The sequence below is a fragment of the Varanus komodoensis genome, unplaced genomic scaffold, assembly GCF_004798865.1.
Source record: "Varanus komodoensis strain SLA01 unplaced genomic scaffold, ASM479886v1 scaffold55, whole genome shotgun sequence".
Lineage (NCBI taxonomy): Eukaryota > Metazoa > Chordata > Lepidosauria > Squamata > Varanidae > Varanus > Varanus komodoensis.
The window spans coordinates 1,602,585-1,623,283 of record NW_025336157.1 but is presented as its reverse complement, the minus strand read 5'-3'; the positions used below and the strand labels follow the sequence as shown (position 1 = coordinate 1,623,283).

The following is a 20,699-nucleotide window of genomic DNA, read 5'->3' as shown; positions in this document are numbered from 1 at the left end:
TCCCTTCGTTCTGCAACACGAATGCTTAGCTCAGGGCCAAGTTGCTCTTTTCGGTCTTTCCCTGCTTTCTTACAGGTCTTTTCTTATTCCACTGAAGGTAGTTTAGTGTGAAAGGTGCATAAAGTGATGAATATGGTAGTGGAAAGACAGAAAGGTGAAATGTATTCAGACCTGATGAAATTATGGAAGAGAAGCAATATGCCAACAGGAGAGGAATGGAGCTCATCAAGGAAACCCACATTTTCAAGAGCTGAGCAGGGTTTTGATGGACAGGAAATTCATGGGGTTGCTTGAGGGAGGGAGGACTTCACAAGAAACACAACACAAACTTTAGTGCAAGTTTATTTGCCATATATATACAATTCAAGCTATTAAAAATTATACAGTATTTACAAAACATTATTCCAAACCTTCTCCACCTCCGTGAAACATGCAGCCAAACAGCTGTAAGAAAAAGAGGCCGTAAACAGTTCTGTTGCACTGCCTCATGTTTTGCAATCAACTTAGGAAGGAGCCAAGTCTGAGAACAAAAAAACTGGGGGAGCGTTCAGTGAACCCTGAGCCAAACACAGCCGATGTGATAAGAAATCAGAACCACCCACTGACGAGAAGTCAAAACAAAGTTTAAGTCTGTTTTGTTTTTAAGAGGGCAAATTACAGGTTTGGCAAGTAACCTGACGCAGCGTTTCCATGTGCAATTATCGCTTTTACAAAATATAAATTTCTTCTTTTACACCAGAGATTGAAATTAGATGCGGAACCCCAGAAATGCGGAACTTGTGAGGGGAGCGGCTGGGTGGGGGCTCACCCTTGACTTTCCTGGCCAGCTCTTCTTTCCCTAAGAAACCAGAACTTTAAAAAAATAGAATTTTTGGCTGTACAGAATTGCGTGGCAGGTGGTGGAGCACTGCAGGTGAAGGCGAGACGGATCCCCCATCTGAACGAGTCACATTCAAAGGCGTCGCTTTGGAGGAGTGAACAGAAAGGCCACTTGGAGCAAGACAGCAAGTGTGCATGAAATCAAAACCCTTAAAAAAAAAAAAAAAAAAAAGAGGGCCGGCACAAGGGGATTGTAGAATAAGCGGTTGTGAACTGATAATAGATCTGAGTCTCTGTCTGCCTCCTGGGAGTCGCCTGGCGGGCCTCTCCATTTTGAACTGCGGCCTCAGCGGCGGATTCTGTGCCGATGGGAAGGCGAAGGCCCGGGCAGGGCCCGGGAATCACGCGGAGAAAACCCGCCTTTGCGTTTTCTTCCGATTTCAGCTCTTGCTGCTCACGCTCCTTCTCCTTCTCTCCGCTCCAAGAAGTATTCATTCCTACAACTCGGGCCAGGCATCAGCCACCGTGCCATTTGCGTGTCCAAGGTCAAGCAAGTCGGCTACCGAGCGTCTGAGGGGGCAAGCTGGTGCGGCTGCCAAGGGTCACCAAGGGGTCCGGGCCCTCCTGGCCTTCGGCATCCCGCTCCCAGGCTGCAATTCAGTCCGGCTGGACCGGAAGAGGCCCAGTTTCGAGGACATGCCTCTCCAGCGCTTTGCTAAATGCCATCCTTGAGTGCCGAAATTAACAGAGACAGAGCCCAGAACGGAACGAGCAGAGGATCGGTGGGGTAAGAACCGCAGAGCGAGGGAGGGAGCGCGCCATTTGGAGGGAACGGGCTGCACCGGTCAAAAACGCCAGTCCGCATCACCCTGTTAGGACGTCGCTGGCTGTCAAATGATGTTTTGCAAGGAAGCGGGGCAGACTCAGCCTGGGAGGCTCCTTTCTGGCCCCGCACTGCAGGAACCCAACCTGGTTCCATCCCGATGCGTTGGACGGCATCCCACAGCAAGCCCCGGGGATGTTGGGAATTGTAATCCCACCCATCGGGAGGGCACCAGATTGAGGGGGGGTGTCTGCAGTGGGGAGTCTCTACATGGCATTACTGGAGAACTGCTTTCCTTCCCAACCAATGCACTGGCTTTTCCTTCACTTGCTCAGAAGAGAGCACCAGGGTCTCCGTTTAAAAATAAAATTTAGATCATCACGTACGGACAAGGCAAGAGTTGCACCAAGAAGTCACCCCTCATTTGTCTTCTTCCAAGCAAATCCTGCTTTGCAGAAACAGGCCCTTCCTGCATGGTCAGATCCGCCACATCCATGACAGTCGTGCGAACGCTTCAGTCCTTCCAACTTGCAGGAGAGCGGCAAGAGCGAGCGGCACGCCGAGGCCTCCTTGCAGGCAGAAAGAGGAATTTAACAGGAGCCTGGATCAAAGTCTTTTATTGAAAGCAATACTTGAAACCGCCTCTGCTGCACCTCTTCTCTCCCCCCTGCCCCATTCCTTGCTCCTCTACCAAAAAGCCAACGATAATACTGTGTTTCACCAATCCATCCGAGAACGATACACCTTAATAAGTGCAAACGAACTAACAAGCCCGAACTTCGGCCTAGGCAGCTGGTCTGTCTAAACCATCCGATGCAGCCTTGCCTTTTAGAAACCCAGCAAAAACTTAGTCCCCACGAGCTGCTGTGCTAGGAGTAATCGCCGGGCGGTCAGAGGCAACCTGGGGGCACGTTACAGGGTATCGGTGTGGGGGGGGACCAGGCGCGGCCCGCGAGCGTGGCCGTCAGCTCTACGGGCGACACACGAGACTCGACACCCACGCTTCACGTCTCCACCTGGAGCGCCCTGGTGTTGGCACGAAGGGTGCAGCCAGCACGTCGCCACTGGCTGTTTGCACAGGGAAGCCGCTTTTCGGAAGCCCCGCCTTCGTGGACAGAACCTCCGCCTGCCACCCTGCGGAAACCGGGCCACGCCTGACGCTGATCTGATGGAAACGCCAGCTTCCGGCAAAGCACACCAGAGGGGGACGGAATGCGACGGGCCCAGGCAGTCAGGTTTCCGACGGCAGCGCCTTTGGGCCCCGAGAACGGACAGCCCTGTGCCTCGGCAAGAACTTCCAAACCAAGAGCGCCGGGGCCGAGCGTTGTGGGGACAGGCCAAAGAGACGCTGCAAGGAGCTGCAGGACTGGCTAGACAGCACCAACTCTAGCGGGCTCTAAGGATACCAGGATCGGGACCGCCACAAACTAGCAGAACTGGCTACAAACCAAACCGGAACTCCACGATTCGGCATTTGCACGGTAACCTCTCCCTCCTTGGTCCCCAGCTCTTCTGCAGCCAAGAGGAGGAGAACGAGCCAAACCTTCTCCGAGCGACACACTTCTCAATCTACAGGTGCCTGCTTGCCCCGTAACTGCTGGAACCCATTTTTAAGGAGCCAAATGAGGAAGTGCAAGAGAGCTGGGTCACCGACGGGCCGTGTGGAAAAATGGGCCATCTTGACAGGGAGCGGAGAAGAACACAGGGCTCGCAATCTGGCAACGGAACGCCTCCAACCCAAGCTGAGGAAGAGCCCGCAAAACTTCATTCGCAGCCCCACGGCCCCGTTTCCCATCCCGCCTGACTGGGAGAGGGGGGAATTGAGGGTGGAAAAGGGATGGAGGCCTGTCCATTCGGAGACCCCTGTGCGACGGAAATGGGGAGGAACAAACCTGAGCGTCGCACCCACAAGAAAAGCAGGCAGGCACGCGCCAAGCTGTTCCCTAGATTGACACTGCAGTCTTGCCCGCTTGGGATGGGTCCTCACAACCTCCACACACACACGCACACGAAAGCCCACCACCAGGGAACCGAGGCAGGAGAAAACCAAACCAAAGACGTGTCAGCAGAACCGCCCCCTTCCCAAATGCATGGCGGAGAATCAGTGACCTTGTCGGTTAGAAAGGGGAGGGAGGGAGGGAAAGCCCTCCCAGCTCGAAAGCGCTACTTCTGTGCTGCGTGAGTCCATCCGGCTGAGATCCAGAGCCGAGACGCACAGCCACCCTTGCGAGGCAGGACTGATCCGTATCGCAAAAGCGAGCAACTGTTTCCTCTGCAAAGGTATAAATCAAGGCGAAGGCAGTTCTGCACCCCCGGTCTCCTCCCCACGCAGCTTCCTGTTGTGCTGGCCCTCGACCGCACCAGTTCCGCGGGGTCCCGGCCTCGCTTCTCCTGCCCCTTCGCACTCGTGGCGTGTGGCCCCACGTGTCAAAGGCAAAGGGGGAAGCAGCCCAGGCACGCAGCGAGGCCTGCCAGGAGGGGGCGCCCGGGAGCATCAATGTGAGGCGGAGGAGGGCAGTTCCAGTTTTTGGAGTCGGCGCCTGCGCAGCTCCGCTGTGTCGGGTTCCTCGGGGGACGAGTGCTCGGTGTCCTCGGGGAGGCCGGGCGGCTCCGTGTAGCCCTCCGCGCCAGCCGCCAAGGACGGGCCTAGGAGAAGGGGAAGGCGGTCAGCGGACCAGGTGACCGAGCCGCAGATGCAGGCCGCGTGGCCCCAACAGGGAGGCGCCCAGCAAGCCGAGAAGCCTGCTGGGCGAAGAGACTCCGTTACCTGCTTGCGCTGACGGGTCTGTCTCTGCTGCCGGGGACACGGAGCTGCTGGCGGGTTGCGAAGGGCTGGAGGCGTCACCAGAGAGAGGCTCGGAGCCGAGGGTCTCGGGCGGAGAGGGCGAAGTGGCGGGAGCACTCGATGGCGCTGCGGAAGTCCGGGGCGCCCTGCCGGAGAGAGAGTGGGACAGTGGGCAGAAAGCCCAGAGAGGGCCCAGGCCTCGGCCGCCCTCAGGACGAGCTGGCTGGCCTTGGAGCCTGGACCGTGTCCTGTGTAAGACCCGCAAAGTCTCCTTCGCAAAGGAGGAGTCACAGAAGCAAAACTTGGAACAAGGAGGCTGGTCGCTGCGCACTGAGACGGACCCTCTGTGGCTGGAAGAGAAACGCAGGCAAGGAGCTGCCACTTTGGCAAGGCCAGGCTTAGATCTATGCCGAACATCAATCAATTCTTAGAATGGCAAATCCTAGGGCCTGGGAAGGTAATCACGTTCAGTAAATGTGTATCGTTCCTTCTACTCCGGGCCTGAGTGCCAGAGTTCAGGAAGCCGAAACAGCATCGGGTGCAAGGCTTGCAGGAAGCCCAAAGTTTTGCACAAGAACAGCAAACGCTGCGTCAAAAACCGCGACCCAACGAGGACCAGACGGTCTCAGCCGCCGCGGAGCGCTGGCCGAGCGGACCCTGGGCGAGGGCGCAGCCGACTGACCGAGACAGCGAGGGCAGGAGTGCTCCACACCGCAGAGTTCTGCTACAGTGCGCGAGCACGACCTCGAGTGGAGCTTCGAAGCTGTGCTGCTCTGCCCTTTCACGTTTTATTCTGCGCCTGCTCCCGGGGAGAGCACCGAGTTGCAGCGCCCTGAAACCTTACGAGAGCGGAGGACGGAGACCGTCCAAGCCACCTTGGGCTCCCCGTGTGTGTGAGACGGGCCGGCGGCTTCAACACGTCCGACTGCTTTCGCACTTTCATTTGAGTGGAAGCCTTGGCCGCGGGGCGCCCCCTTTGGCAGAAGGCGGCCCATTCTCCTAGGAGGGGGAAGGCAAGAGAAACGCGGCGTTCTCGGAGGAACACGATGCTCTACCCGATGGTGGCCAGGACGGTGAGGTACTGGTTGATCTGCAGCATGGCCGCGTCCAGGAGCGTGTGGATGTTCTGCAGGCACTGGAGCCGGGCTTCCAGGTGCTGCCGCTCGTGGCCCTCCATGGCCCGCAGCTCGTCTTCCGTCAGCCCCGCAAAGCCCGAGGGCGGAACTGGCATGGGAGGAAAACCTTTGGGACGAAGCGGGACAGAGATGGAGGAGCGTGAGCAGAAGCGGATGGCTAAATCCGAGAGTTCCTCAGGCAGCCTTGGAAAGGGATGAATTAGTCGGCAGACTCTCCGCCCGGATCGTCCAAGCCTCCCGGGAAGGACCCGATGTCACGCCAAGGGGGAAGGCTGGTTCCCTGGTGCCATGCCGGCTTGGCCTGCCAGCTCTTTCCCGCCAAAACACCTCTCAGCCAGCCATCCAACCACACGAAGACGGACCGGTTCCCTTTCCACCCCGAAACTTACCAAAGAACGGCGGGAACGGCATCCCCATCCAAGGAGGAGGGAAGGGGAAGCCGGGCACTGTCCCCGAAGGGGCCGCACCGTCCGCTGGAGAGGTCGAGTCCCCGCTGGGCCTTGCGGTGCCTGGTGGAGAACACGGCGGCATGAACTCGTGGTGGTCTAAAAGTGGAGGCCAACGGCGGCCGTCCAGCATGCATATGGCCGGGTGGCAGCCCCGGAACCTGCGCTCGCCCTGCGCCCGCTGCCAGAGCCACGGAGCGGCTCACCTGAGGCGTGTGTTCCTGATGCAGAAGGAGCGGCAGCGGCGGCCCCGGGAGCAGCGTTGTCCATGTTGTGGGGCGGCTGGACCCCGGGCACCGGAGGGAACGGAGCCATGGGGGGCCAGAGGGGGAGCATTCCCGGAGGAAAAGGCGGCAGGATGCCCTGGGGAACTGTGGGGAAAGAAGGTACAACAGGTGGCCGCAAGTTCCCTGGAGCCCTCGGCCTCAGGTGCCACAGCAGCTGGGAGCCTGGCGTGGAGTGGACCGAACCGCCCTGCCACCAAAGTCATCCTGGAATTCAAGGAAGACACGGGGGGCGGGGATCGCCTTTGGGGGGTGCAAGCGGCCCCCGTTCTGAGTTCAGGCACTTGGCTTTTTGGAACTGTTGCCACAGTTCAAGACCGCAGTAAGTGCTCTCCCGTGTTTGCCTCCGGCAGTTCTGCCAATGGCCTTCGTGTACTGCAGCAAAGGAACGTGTGCCAGTGAACCGATCAAGGCCTTGCCAGAAAGCTGAAGCGCAAAACCCGCAATGGGGCAGGACGCCGGGTCGGAGAAGGCCGCTGGGGCTGGTCTGCAGCCAGCACGCTCAGGGCGCTCTGATGACCCCGGCGTGGGAAGAGAGCCGAGAGCAGTCGCACGCACAACGGGGACTCACAGTTTGGGGGCTGGGGCCCCGGGTGCGGGGGCTGCTGCCCCCTCTCCGGCTGCTCGGGGGGCGTCGGCGACTGCGTGGGGAGGGAGGCCCGCAGGACGTCCATCCGGCACGTGGGGCAGGTCTGTTGCCGCTGGAACCAGGATCGCAGGCAGCTGGGGGACGGGACACATCCATCAGAGCCAGCCGGCCAACCACAGCTGCGGCCCGAGCCCACCACCCAGGCAGCACGCACCCACACCCCCCGTCCGGCTCCCTCCCTCGTTTCTCCCCGCCCACAAAGCCCATGGTCCTAACGGGGATGCTCGAGGAACGGCGCCCAACACGCATCGTGCAGGAACGGAGCGCAGGCGCTTGGCCCTGACGCTCCTCTCACTAAGCGGCCTCAGGGGAGCACCCTGATCCCCAGAGAGCCCCCGCCTTCCTTTAGGGTCCAGAGAAAAGCAAGGGATGTTCTGTGGCTCCATGCAAGGGGGCAGAGGGACAGCAGGGGGCGGGGGGGGGGGAGACCTGGAAGCTCTGGCTTTCGCTGAGCAGCGCCTAACGGGAACGGCGCTCCGTCTCCCAACTGACGTCAAGCGGGTTTGCCCAACGAGGGGCTGCCCCACCGGCCGTCCTTCTCACCCAGACGAAGCCTGCACTGCTCCAGGCCTGCTCGGCCACGCCGGGAGCTGGATCCCGAGGGTCAGCGAGCGGCGGACTCCCCTCACCTGGTGTGGAAAATGTGGTTGCACGGCAGGCGCTTGGCGCCCGTCACCATCTCCTCCCGGCAGATGATGCAGACGTTGTCCATGGCCTGCAGCTCCTCCGGGGTGGCGTCGGGGTACCTGGCGGGAAAGGGTTGCAGGCGGACGTGAGCTCAGCACATCGCACCAACCCAGCGGCGCCGATCGGGGAGCCGGTGCTTCTGCAAGCATACGCGAGCCACGCTACTCACAGGGTGTTCATGTTGCGGATCGCTCGGCGCGACATGATCGCGTCTGTCACGGCCTTTTTGAACTGCCTGGACACACAGAGGAGAGAATCAGGACGGGCCTATTGCCGAATGTAAAGCTTCAGCGAAAACATTATATAGAGGGGGCATCCTTGAGAACAGGGAAAATCCGGGTGGAAAAGATGTTTAACTAGAGGTACTTTGGGAACAGGCAGGTAGTAAAGGTGCCTCGGGCGCAAGGAATGGTTAAGCTGAGCTACTCAAAAAGCAGAAAACGTGCTCGGGAAGAGCAGACCAGCCACCTTCCCCCCCACCCACTAAAAAAGGCTGATCCATGGATAGTTACAGCCGCTGGTTAACTGTAACTATTCTAAAGTGTTTGTTTTAAAAACACAACAGGTCAAGTAAAGCTGCTCTCTCTCCACACACATGGCATTAACCAGCACAGCTGCTTTCTCCAATCTGCTTGACTCCGTATCTTTCTGGCTGCAGCTCCAACCATCGCCAGCCAACTTGCCATATGCTGGGCTGTGGATACTGGGACTTGGATAGTCCAGTCGTTCCGGAAGACCCTAGCTTGGGGAAGGCTGCCATGAAGCACTGCAAAGTCTCCTTGAAGCTACTCTGAAGTCCGAGGGATCGTCCGCTGCCACATGGAGACAGATGTACAGACAGACACCGCCCCCCCCCCATGGGCCTCACCTCATGGCCAGGTACATGGGCCGGATGGCGAAGAGCGGGAAGGTGTGGACTTTGATCATGATGGTCATGAAGGCCATGTACAGGAGGACCTTGATGAAGCCTGTGCAGAGGATGAGGAAGTGGGATCCGATTAGGACAGGCTGAAGAGGCAGGTGGATGTCAGAAAGCAGGACCAATGTGGGGGGGGGGGGGCGGGGGATACAAAGGGGCCTGTGAGAAGCTCCTGAAGCTGGCCAGCACATTTAAAAATAAACTACTTCCCTTCATTGGGGTGGCAGTGAAAATGCAGGCATGCCTGTATCGTGCTAATTCAATGTTACTCCAAAACATCTGAAAGCAAAGCACTCTGCCGTTATGCAAATTCCAGTTTCTCCATTTACAGCAAGCATTTCTTAAAATACCTACGTAGAGCTTATAAGCAGAAAGTTAGCACTTGAATTTAGGTTTCATTAAGACTGTTCGTTATTGAAACCAACGCGGAAGGAGGGAAAATAAGGCAAGAGCTTGAACATTCAAAAAGCATCTTAGGTTAAAAATACGGAGTGGAAATGTGTCTGCTAATTTGACCACCGTTCAGTTATGCTCAATGGACAGGGCAGCCCTGCTGAGCTGCGGGGAGGCAGCTGTCCTTTTACACATTTGAGTGCAGCTAGCACATAATGCAGAGCAGATGGAGTGGCCTGGGTGAAGGTAAAACCAGGACAATACAAACACCCTAAAATGATTGTGTGCAGCATGTAATATCGGGAAGGAGTCCCCAAATATTCACATCCACACTGAATTTTCAAGCTGGGAAGGGCAGCATTCAATAGCCCAGGACAAAATCCCGACAAGAACAAGATGAAATGGCTCTCAGCTAATCTAGGGTGTGTGAGAGAATATTTTTGTTCAAATTGTGACCATGGTAATTATGGAAGCTGTGCTCTGCCGCCTCCAGAGGGGACCGGGCGGGAAAAAGGCCGTGTGATTAATCCCACTGCTTTCATAAGCACGCCGGGCCGGACGAGGCTGCTGGCCCAAACGAGATGTTTTCAGGGCTGCAACTGCATGTGGCCAGTGGAAAAACTTACAGGAGGGCTTCAGAGGAGGACGGCTGCCATTCAGCAAATCAGCATCGTCCTTTCGGGCAAGAGGGCAAAGCACGCGCTCCTTCCAGGTGTTTCGGCCGGGGCTTCCCGTAAACTGGCTGCCACAGGCCACCCCGCTTTATACAGCCCCGCCCCCTTATCATTCCTTCTCTTGCCCAGGGACTTCTGGATTGGAGGTCTTCGTGCGCCTGGCACTCCTAGGGCGACAGGCACTCTCGCAATACTTCAAATAAATGAAGAGGCAGCCGCGGAGCGCAGGGGGCTCCAGCTGCCCCCGGAGTGTTGACTCCCAGGGCTCCAGGGAGGCTTTCTTGCAATATCCAGAGATGCTGGAGAACGAAACGCAGGCTTCCTGCGTGCAAAGAAGCCGAGCTTGGTGTGCAGGCCCGCCTCTCAGTAAGGCTCGAGGCCCTTCCGGTTCTGAATCAGGGCTGATTTCAGCCGGGCCCGGGATGTGGCTCACACGAAAGGCCAGGTGGCTGGCGAAGCCCAGCGGCGGCTCGCCGGATTCTGGGCAGGGGCCTTGCGCGGCCCTTCTTGCGACACGCGGAGCAAGCGCTGGGCCGCCGCATCCTTCACCTGTGAAGAGCTCTGTGTAGAGCATGTAGACGGCCTTGTTGTCCCAGGGGTTCTCGCTCTGGAGGTCGACGGAGTGCAGGACGTATTTGATGAAGATGGTGAGCACCATGGTCAGGAGGATGGCGTACTGCGGAAAGCGAGGGAGAGCGGGAGGGGGAGAGCCCCCTGAGCTGGTGCAGGGAGACCTCCGCTGGCTTCCTTCGCCCTCACTTCAGTGGCTGCAATGGGAAAAGCAAGAGGGGGCCGAAATCCCCCTCCGGCAGCAGCTCGGTCTGCACAGATGGGGAGCCACAGGCAAGGGCAGGCATCTAGCCGATGCATCGGAGCAGGGATGGAGAAAGGAAGCGGGGGTCTCGCATCACGCCCCTGGACAGGCCTCGGGGCTCCGCTCCCTCCTGGCGGCATCACAGCACCCAAGCGGTTTGCATCCCCGCTGGCGGCTAGAGGAGAGACTAGGGAGCCCCAAATTTTCTCCTCCGCTTCCCCCTCCACCCGCTCTTTCGAGGCGTGGCTTTCACAGGAGCCTGCGGGCTCCGACTGTCTTGCTTCACACTGGGCTGACAAACTATTCTGGGAGCAGTTTCAGCCCAAGAGTGGGGCTTAAAGGCACTTTCAGTCAGGTTAGGAGGGGGAAGCCATGTAGCCCCCACCCCTCCAGCCTGCTCACGTGCCTAGAGGGAGCCTCACGCCATGACTCGGGGGGTGGGGGGGGAATTCAGAGTACTGCAGGGCCAAGCTCCCAGGCTCCAACAGCAAAAGGGCAGAGGCAAAATGCAGAACAAAAACCGCCTTATGTCGCACTTAATCTTAGTTGCTGGTGGAAAGGCCTTTAAGTGACAAAGCGGAACCACTTAGAAAAGGGCGAGGGGGTGGACGACGCCAGGACAGCCAGACTGGGAGAAGGGAGCCCCAGGAGGGGCCGTTTGGCCCCCGGCCCTGCAGTCTGCCACCCCTGCCTTGCGCAGAACACACTGACGGCTTAAGTGGGGACACAGACTAACGCGGCCTGAGCCTTCACCCCACACTCGGCTGCCCCAGGGATCACCCTCCAGGGCCTGCACCCCCCTCCTGCTCTCTGCAGCCGGGACCCTCGCCTGCCCGCCGAGGGCGCCTGCTCACCTCAAAGCCGAAGACCAGCTGCACCGAGGCCCCCCGCGTGAGGATGCTCTGGTAGGCGTGGCTGACGAAGAGGAAGTCCATGACGCCCAGGAGCAGCATCAGAGCTGAAAAGCAAGCCGAGGCCAGTGAGGGGGCGCCACGCCTGCCTCCCCAAGGCCACTCCACTCAGCCGCTGCATCTTCAGGGAGCCCCGCGCAGCTGAGAGCAAAGACGCAGGGAACAGCGGCGCTCCGGACCAAGCGACAAATGGCGGCTCTAAGAGACAGGCTCTCTCCGGGCTGCATCCCTCTCAGTGGCTTCCTCTACCCATGCAGTTTTAAAACGCCCCCTTGATTCAGTGTCCTGAGCGATGTGAGGGGCAGTAAAGCTTCCTGGGTGAAAGACCAAAGCGTCCATTTGCTCTGCCTGCTGCTTCATTTAGCTCGTGCCTCCTTCGTTCTTAAGACTGCAGGTCTCCAGACAGGCACTTTCTGAATGCTGAAAAATGGCACCGTGTTCCTATCGCTACAGAATTCTGCTCTTAGCAATGCTATTAGTTTTTTGGGCCAGTGCATCCCACTGGCAGGCAAACCACCCAGAAGAATCATTTCAGGGGGCCGCTGCTTCCCCGGGTGTGCGAGCTGCTGCCAGAATCCATCTTCCACCTCCTGCCTCCTTTGCAGAACCCACGGGAAGTGTTTAAAAGGGGGCACGAGCATCCGATGAGGACCAGGGTCTGCTCACACTCGCTCCCCCCGGCATTTCACCTGTCCTCTCACAAAGCTGCAGACGTCCTCTGGTGCACTGCCAGCGGAGCATGTGATCTGCCCCAGGCAGCAAATGATCCAAATGTATGCAGGATACTTTGGCCCTGGCGGAGGACACCACCCTGGGCAAGCACCTGAGTAAGACCCCCGGGGACTCCCGAGCCCCACTGCCAGGGGAGGGGGGAATCAAAGCACCTGCGTGGCAGAAAGGGGACAACAGGTACTCACAGACGATGCGGAAATGAAAGAGCCAGGATATGTTCGGGCTCCTCTCCATCTGGAAAAAGGGGGGGAAGGAGTCAGCCAGCTACCACGAAACCCTCGCTGAGCCTCATTACGGTTGCGAGACAAGCGGCAACTGATGCCTTTATGGACAGGCCGAGCTTGCTTCTCCCGCAAATTCTATGGCCACGTCACATGTGCAGCCGCTGCATCCTGGCACGCTGCCCCTGGACCAACTCCCTGCGCTCAGAAGGTCCCCGGAGGAATGCACAGAGGCGGCTGCTACAGATGGGAAGAGCCAGGCCTGGTTTTAACCAGCAGCAAGCGCTCCCTTTCCAGGTGGAGGGAGACGGTGCAGGTATCGCAGTCCTGGCAGACTCGGCACTCAACGGGGCGCCTCAGGCCGTCCCTCCGGCCCTCCACTCCAGCAGGTTCAAATGTTATTCAGCAGGCAGAGAGCTCCCGCCTCCCATGGCCCCCGGGGCCGTCCCAGCTTGCGTTCGCATACTCACAAAGTCCACCCGGTCCTCGGCCAGCCAGTGGAAGCACTTGAGGAAGAGGAGCAGGGTGAACAGGGCCACAAAGCGGGGGCTGAAGTCGTCCCTGAAGACTGTGAAGGCAAGGCAGGTCTCGGTCACGGCATACCACGACCGCTCGAGCAGGTGCTGCGGGGGCAAACCTGGGTTAGGGCGCTCTCTCATACCTTGGGTCGCCCCCAGGCACCCGCCAGCCACACCCCGCTCTTCCACCCAGCCAGGTAGGGGTCTGGGGTCTCCGGGAGCCACTGCATGATACAGGTGGAGCTGAGACGGGGGCCGGGCAGAGACTTGAGCACCTCTATCTTCCTGTCTGCAAGAGGGCGCCTGTCGCCCTTCCAGCTCCAAGGTACTCAAGTGACCCAGAACCGGAAGCCACGCACCTGAACTGCTGGGGGACAAGGCAACCAAGCGTCTTCCCTCTCCCCTGGATGCTCCTCAGAACACTGCTCCACTTACCCTCCAAGTTCCCAAGCTATGAAAAACGGGCCATTCCGGCCTGGACTGGTTTGATGAAGTGCTATTAATAATCGAACCCTTCAAGAATGAAAAGCCCTCTGCCTTTCCGAGCTGCTAGAGAGATCTCCAGGAGGAGAGTGGAACATCCCGAGCAGAGCCAGGTCCCCTCCAGGATGACAGGATGCTGTCCCCCTTGCTGAAGCCCCGAAGGCCCACACCCCTCCGGGCCCAAGACCTCCAGCTTCCCATCAAGACCCCGATCCAATGTCGACCCGGAGCCACATTTCCCTGGCCACGCTCACCTCCATTTCCGCTGCCCGGAGCTGTCCGAAAAACACTTTGCCCATGAACTTGCCTAAAAGGAACACCAAGACGAAGGCCTGAATGTACAGCACCTGGAAATGGCAGCAAGATGGGGGTGGGGGGAGAGAGCGAGATGAGAAACTGCCTTCGCACGCAGCTCTGCTAGTGGGAAATCCCGATTAGAGCCCTCGCTGCACTCGACGCAGAGAATTTGAGCTACTTCCATCACTGTGCAATCCACTAATCAGACACTAACAGGATAACTCGGCCTGGCACCCATGGGGGCAGAAGGTGATCCTTTAATCTGTTTGCAGCTTGACAGTGCCTCTTCCCAGCGCCCCGAACGAAGGGTGCGCACACAGATCGCCACTGCCGAACCTGCCAGCAGGAACGAAGGTGTTCCTCCAACTTCGAGTGCTGACAGATCTGACAGTGGCTGAGAGACTCGGTGCACGGAATCACTCCTTTGAGGTGATGTGGCAATAGTTTTTTTTATTGCTTTGTTGGTGTGGTGGAAGGGAAGCGTTAGAACTTCTCCACCCCATCACACACGATCCCAAAGCTGTGCAGGATTCTGAGGCTGCTGTTCATCCAACAAGGAACATGCTTGTTCGCACGTCTGCACGATACACATTCCGCCTGGCCTGGCCCCGACACGCGCCTGCACTCAGTGGCCAAGCAAGTCGGGAAGGATGTGTGTTTTCTTCACTCAGTTTCGGAAAATGAAGCGCCCCCAGGGCTCCACCCGGCAGGAGAGAGATGGCGGCTTCTGGCCCTCTCGATTCATCCCAGCCAGAGGCAGCAATACCACAGCAGGGGCTCAGGTGGGACCCGGCAGATCTCTGGCCGGGGCAACAACCAAACGTCGCCTTTTTGCTCAAAAGAGCCTCTCCTGAGCAGTACCCAGGACGGAAGCGTTAGTCGACCGTTCTTCGCCACAAGCAGCAATGCTTCAGTCGTGAGGGCAAGCCAGGGGCCTGTTCCCCCTCAGGCTCGGTGGTTCCCACAAACATGGGGAGCGCTTTGTCGCGTCTGCCAGCGGCAAGAGAGCGCGCCAAAGAACTGGGAGGCACTGGGCTGGCTGCAGGAAGAGTGTTGCTGCACGGCTCGGAGGGTGGAGTTCAGCCGACTGTGACCGGGCCTGCATGAGCGGCGAAGGGGAGAAGCCGCCGCAGCACTGCTTCCCACCCTGGCTGCACACCGCCGAGAGCTGGAGGCAACCGCCCCGGAGGCCACAGGTTGTTCGGGGGTTGCGGGGTGGTTTGCAAACTGCCTTTGGTGCCAGGTTGGGACGACAAGAAATGTGCCCCGGGAATTAGTCCGTCGCCCACACCGGGCAGGAAAATCAGCTACGCTGGAAGCTCAGCTAGCGGAACAAACCCCATTTATAGTTCGGGGTTGAGTTAACTGTGAAACCAGTGACACAAAAGGCTACCCACAGACCTATAGAACTAGTCTTTCCTTTGCCCCGCTCTCCTCCTTGGGCCCGCAATAATCTCCCTCCCTCTAGCTGCACAAGTGCTACCCTGCACAGGAAAGCAGGGGCTGTTCCTGGTAAACTAACAAACCGGGAGAGGAGCAGCTGCAGAAAATGCTAGAAAAGGCGTTTGTACACTGTGACGGAAGATGAACATTGGTGGGGGGGGGGGGGACCAGACCTGATCCAATAAGCAGAGCAAAGCCATCTTATGACTGCTATTATAATACACCTGCACCCCACCTTCCTTCCTTCCTCTGGCCAGGAACTCAGGGCAGTCCACAAGGGTCCTCGCCACAACAACCCTGTGGGGAGGCCAGAGACTGGCTGAGTCACCCAGTGGGCCTTGTGGCCAAGTAGGGGACTAGAAGGAGGTGGCAGCCCCAGGCCAAACTCCTTTATAGGGTTGCTAGGAGGACGCCTTGGAGCCACGCAAGCCCCCCTTCCTCAGGAGGTGAAAGGCAGGTTACAGAGGCAACGTTGAGATAGAAGAGTAACAAGAACAGAACTCGGATCCTCCTGCTCCTCATCCAAGGCCCTGAACGCCACGCAACCCAACGGACCTCAGTGACACCAAACTGGGAGCGATTAGGTGCTCCGACAGAGGCGGGCCTGCCGTCCCTCGGGAAGAGAGCAGCTTCTGGTTTCCCCCTGCTGAGCACAAGCGTGAGCCCAATGCTGCCCGAAGACCCTTTGAACGCCATCGCTCCGTTTCCAAAGCTCTGCTTGTGCAAAGTGCACCCCCGGCCCGCAGATGCTTCCAGAGTCACCTGGTCCCATGAAGTCCACCGGCTCATGTGTAGAGACCGCTTCTTAAAATATTTTCAGGGAGAAGAGTAGGGAGAGCTTGCTGGGTAGGGCCGGGGGGTGTTGCACTGGGGACCCCTGCTCCAGGCAGTCAGGTTGGACAATCCCGAACTACAAAAGGCTTGCTCTCTTCCGACGGAAGCTAGACGTGTATTATTTTATTCAAACAATAGTTTAACAATGTTTAATATTTATAGGTTTCAATTGCGCAGCCAGGGTGTTTCCGGGTTTTAATTGTAATTGTTATTTGTATTGTGTTTATTTCTGTGAGCCATCCCAAGGCTATACAGCAAGGGGACGGCATATAAAAACTTCACACACATACATAATATTCGCAACCACACGCCCCAACAGCCAAGAAAGTCCCCCGCCCTGCTCAACGGGGGATGCAGACTTACTGCCATGCTGGGGCTGGACTTCGTCAGGTACACCACAGTCGGGTAGAACTGATGCTTCAGGTAATACGCGTGGGCCACCACGGCGGACGTCAAGGCCAGGCTGGCAGCCATCATGATGGCGGTTCGGAACATCGCCCCGGCCGGGCGGCCAGCAACCTGGGAGAGAGGGAGGGCAGGGGGAGGCTGGGTGAGCAGGCAGGCTCAGAAGCCCCGGTCTCCGCTTAAGCGAGGGGAAAACACACAGAAATGGCTGCGCAGGCCACAAGATTTGCATCGTAACGTTCCGGTACACCCACATTGCTGTTCTCATCTATTCTGAGCGGCAGAGTGCCTGGACATGTTTACTTTACCAGCGTGGCATAGCTCGCTTAGGCTAAGCGTGAGCTGGCACACGGCAACCCAATGCAGAAATGTCCACCCAGAAGCAGGCCGGGGCAGGGGTGCGGAGGGGATTTTTAACCATTTCCCAAACTAGCCACAGCTCTGGACAGATTTACCAAAAAAAAAAAAAAAAGGTTAAAGACTTCAACAAGACAAGCCAAATTCTGTCTTCCCAGGTAGATTTCAAGAAGCGTCATCCGCACATTTTTAAAGCTTAGCTTAAGGAGCAAGGAGAGCGAAAGATGTGGTTTTGTTCAAGAAAGACTAGTGAGCTTTTCACGGCTGAAAGCTGGGTCTCCTCACACCGTTTTCACTAGCATGAGGCAACTGGCTCGGCCACGCTTACGGGGAGCGACTGAATGTGAACGCAGCGATGTGGAGGCCACACATAAGCTTGGAGGGATCAACACAACACGAAAACCGCTTCAGTAGCCTGCTTCTGGCAGCTTGGCTGCAAGAGACCTGGCATGCCCAGAGCTCAGATCGGCTGGTGTAAAGGCTTCGCCAAGCTGCTTCCCAAGAAGCCCCATGGCACACGTCCCGCCGACGTTCCCAGAACGGGCAACTAAAAACATTTACAGCAACTGAGGGGGAATTTTGAGAAGGCTGCAGGCCTCTTAAGGCAAGTTGGCCAACCTGGGCTCTGCAGAACGGGCCCGGCCCCTTTCGCTGCCTGATGCCAAATCCCAGACAGCAGTAACAAGCGGCACCATCCACCACTGCCCAAGGCCGGCACTGCATAAGGAGAGAGCTATGCATTCCACTGGGAATTTGCTGCCTGCGACCAGCAAGGCGAAGCCTGTGGAAGGGGTGGCTGTTTGCTTTGTTTCGAGAAGTGCGAACTACTCCGCCTGGACGGAGCAACCGTGCGCCTCGGGCTCCAGGAGCACCTGCCCTTGCCACCTCCAAGGCCTGACCAGCGCCGAGTGCTCAAACCGTTACGGGTCAACACCTCAACCCCCCACCGCCTCGCTCAAGGCGCGTCCTACTCAGGACCATGTGCTGAATTATGCTGCACCAGAATCCTAGGACTTCCCCTTGCAAGCGCTTCTTGCATCTCCGTTGCAACCTTACTATGGGCTGCTCCACTCGAGTCCCTCCTTCAAAATCCTCCCTTGCCGCAAAGCCTCTGGAGCAACTCGCTCCTTCCCACACTCGGCTGAGCCCGAGCAGAAAACCATGCGCAGCTGAAGGCACTGCCATCTGCATCCATTTCTTCCCCCTTCCCTGAAAACTCACTTCTGCCTATTCTTAGATGGCAAACCCCGGGGCCAGGGAGCAGTCCTTTCCCTACCTGCAGGGTACCATGCGCACAAAGGGCATTAAATGAATTCCCTTATAAATAAATAAATTAGAAGCAAAGGATGCAGCTCGGTAAATACCGCAGCTATAGATTCTGCAAGCCAGTTGCTCTGGGGAAGGAACACCAAGCAACATTGCCCAGCTGCTAATATATCTATTACATGATTCTATCCCGATACAATTTGATTATGGGCTGTCAGCTGCCACAGGCATTAAAAAGCCCAGGCGGGATACAAGCTGAAAAAAAATCAAGTCTTTGGTGCCTTCTGGGGCAACAGCCTGTGGCCATTTTAACTTGGTATTTTTGCCGCTTTGTTGCCTTCATTTTTATCGACACTATTTTCTCTTGATATATTGTATTTATTGAACCCATGTACCCATCAGCCTATAACCAAAACTTTCTGGGCAGTATATATAATAAAAGCAACAAGCTAGCACAGCCGGGATTGTCAAGGGGAACAGTAACAATACAGGCTTGAGTGTGTAAACATAAGCGTCCCTCACACAACCTCAAGCTTTTTAAATCTGTTCTTTCAACCATTGTTATTGGTATTACTCAGCAGCCTCGCTTGAGAGCTGGTGAAGTGTGGCGACCATAAGACCACACTGAGAGCCACGGAGGTTAAGCGGGCAGCGACTGTGTTGGCACAGAATGGGTCACGAGTAAAACCGGGCTGTGAACAAGCAGCCGGCCGGTGTTGCTGGCCCATTTCCACTCCCTGTGCACAAGAGCGTACACTAACGAGTGAAGGGATAGTTTCTCATGACTTCCAACCCCAAGATGATGGGGTTCCAGAAATCCAAACAAGCCAGGGGAGCGAACCAACTTTAAAACAGAGTCTGTAGGCAGCTTATAGATCCTAACTTAACTAGGGGCGTCGGCCCAACAGTCATCTTGTTCAGCTGTGACCAGAAGCCATCCCTTCCTCGTTTTACCTGCAAGTACCATGGGAAGACGGAACAGGGCTGCTCAAATCCTGGTTTATCAGGCCATAACTGTGAGTTCAAAGTGTTGTGATAAAACAGCCATGCTCTCTAGCCTCAGGCCTTCCCCAGTCTGCAGTGTCTGGCTAATAACCACAGAGCCATTTGAAAGATTATGAGCAGACATTATACTTGTAATTGTACAGTAATTGTACTGCAGCATTTTCATGTTACACATAAGCTGCCTTGAATATGTGAGAACAGATCTAAAGCCACGAGCCATTCAGAGGCTTTCGCGAGAGGACGGTATATAAACACTTTAAATGAAGTATTGTGAAATACAGTCTCCCTCTTAGTCTTTCTACACAATAAAAGGCACTTAAAATACATGCTCCAATCATACTAGGAGGCAAAAGATCCATCTTCATGGCAAACCAAAATAGGGTCCCCCCCTAAAAGAGGAAAAGGTCAGCATGTTCAGAGCAATGTTTAAGTGTGGAGAAATGCCCCATTCACATACCTTTGGGACAAGAAGCTAGTGGGCAACAAGCAAAACACCTAACCACACAAGAACACCTCCATGGTACTTAGCCAGAAACTGCTGCATGCCAGCTGGAAGCGGCTAGAAAGCAGGAGAATGAAATACCAGGACAAGGACACCAGCCAAACTTATAGGAACAGGGGAAGCTCCCTGGCTCTCCAGGGTTTCGTGCAGGATCCTTTCCTAGTCCAATATGGAGCACCTAGGGTTTGAAGCTGGGAGTTTCTGCATGCAGAAGAGGCATTCTAGAAGCAAGCTGGGGGCCCTTTACCGTCTGTTAGAAAAAGAAAATACACCAGGTGCAGATCCCACTTGTGAAACTGCAGTCACGGCTGGTGTTGTTGTTGTTGTTATCAACACTACCCAAGGGAAGCAGCAAAGAAACGAAAGCTGCCATCTAATGCTTCCACAAGATGTGGAAGTGGCTTGCCCTTATGTGCAGCTATTCTAAGGAAGCTGCTAAGCCACGGGTGCACAAAACCCTTGGGCATGTGTGTCCCACACCCTCAGTCCTTGCACAATCACCTTCCACCTGGAAAGCAGCACAAGGGGAATGGAAAGAAACAGAACCAAAGAGCCCTGCCGGATCAGGGCCCATTTTGTTCAGCGTTCTGTATAAGCATTGTTTATACAGTGGGCTAACGAGGTGTTCCAGTGCAATGCCCATGTTGCCCAGCCATTGGTGATATTAATCTGAGTGACACAACTGCAGAACTACAGAGAGCATTTAAAAACATAAGAGAAGTCTTATTGGAAAGCAGACCTCGAGTCCACCCAGTCCGGCATCCCCTCCGCACAGCCGCCAAGCAGCTGCCCCAGCGAAAAGCCCAGAAGGAGGTCATGCATGCATGCGTGCAAGAGCACCCTCCCACCCATGTTCCCCAGCAGCAAGCAACCATAAGCAGATAGCCTCCAAACGGAAAAGGGCAGTGCCTAATTACTGCGACTAGCGAAAGCATCCCGGATCAGAGCCTGGGCCCATTGAGTCCACCTTTCTGTCCAGCGAGGAACAGGAAAGGCACAAAGGGAACACGGGTGCAAGATTACCCTCCCACCCATGTTCCCCAGCGAGCCGGACTGCCCTGACACAGGAGATAACAAGACCAGCGTCCCCACCCACTACAGCTTGAGGAGGGGCAAGCCGCCTGCCCTGCTAACGTCCCGGACCACCAGCCCCATCAGCCCCAGCCTGCGCGACCGTGGCAGGGGCGTGCGGGATGGGGCGGGCTGCCTGCCCGGGGACGCCGCTTCGCCCCGCGACCGCGACGGCGGCCCTGCCCGGCCCGGCCCCGCGGCTCCCCACCGGCGGCGGCCCGGCCC

General features: G+C 56.9%; 1 protein-coding gene across 2 annotated transcripts in view; it reads right to left on the bottom strand.

Annotated features, from left to right (window-relative positions):
* Window positions 1-326: 326 nt before the first annotated feature.
* Window positions 327-20,699, bottom strand: part of SYVN1 (synoviolin 1) — a 20,620-nt gene continuing 247 nt past the window's right edge. Inside the window, exons 2-17 of one of the 2 annotated variants that reach the window (XR_006416525.1) lie at window positions 16,232-16,387; window positions 13,549-13,641; window positions 12,764-12,916; window positions 12,258-12,306; window positions 11,284-11,387; window positions 10,165-10,291; window positions 8,498-8,597; window positions 7,799-7,864; window positions 7,572-7,688; window positions 6,865-7,016; window positions 6,216-6,380; window positions 5,953-6,072; window positions 5,483-5,669; window positions 4,410-4,573; window positions 2,708-4,288; window positions 327-2,668 (exon numbers count right to left, since the gene is read on the bottom strand). Coding sequence is in view for 1 of the 2 variants with exons in the window: in XM_044448820.1 (XP_044304755.1) it covers window positions 4,137-4,288; window positions 4,410-4,573; window positions 5,483-5,669; window positions 5,953-6,072; window positions 6,216-6,380; window positions 6,865-7,016; window positions 7,572-7,688; window positions 7,799-7,864; window positions 8,498-8,597; window positions 10,165-10,291; window positions 11,284-11,387; window positions 12,258-12,306; window positions 12,764-12,916; window positions 13,549-13,641; window positions 16,232-16,363 (1,881 nt within the window). In the remaining variant the exon portion in view is untranslated. Of the gene's footprint in view, window positions 4,289-4,409; window positions 4,574-5,482; window positions 5,670-5,952; window positions 6,073-6,215; window positions 6,381-6,864; window positions 7,017-7,571; window positions 7,689-7,798; window positions 7,865-8,497; window positions 8,598-10,164; window positions 10,292-11,283; window positions 11,388-12,257; window positions 12,307-12,763; window positions 12,917-13,548; window positions 13,642-16,231; window positions 16,388-20,699 lie in introns of both variants that reach the window. The other variant, XM_044448820.1, reaches the window with a different exon arrangement.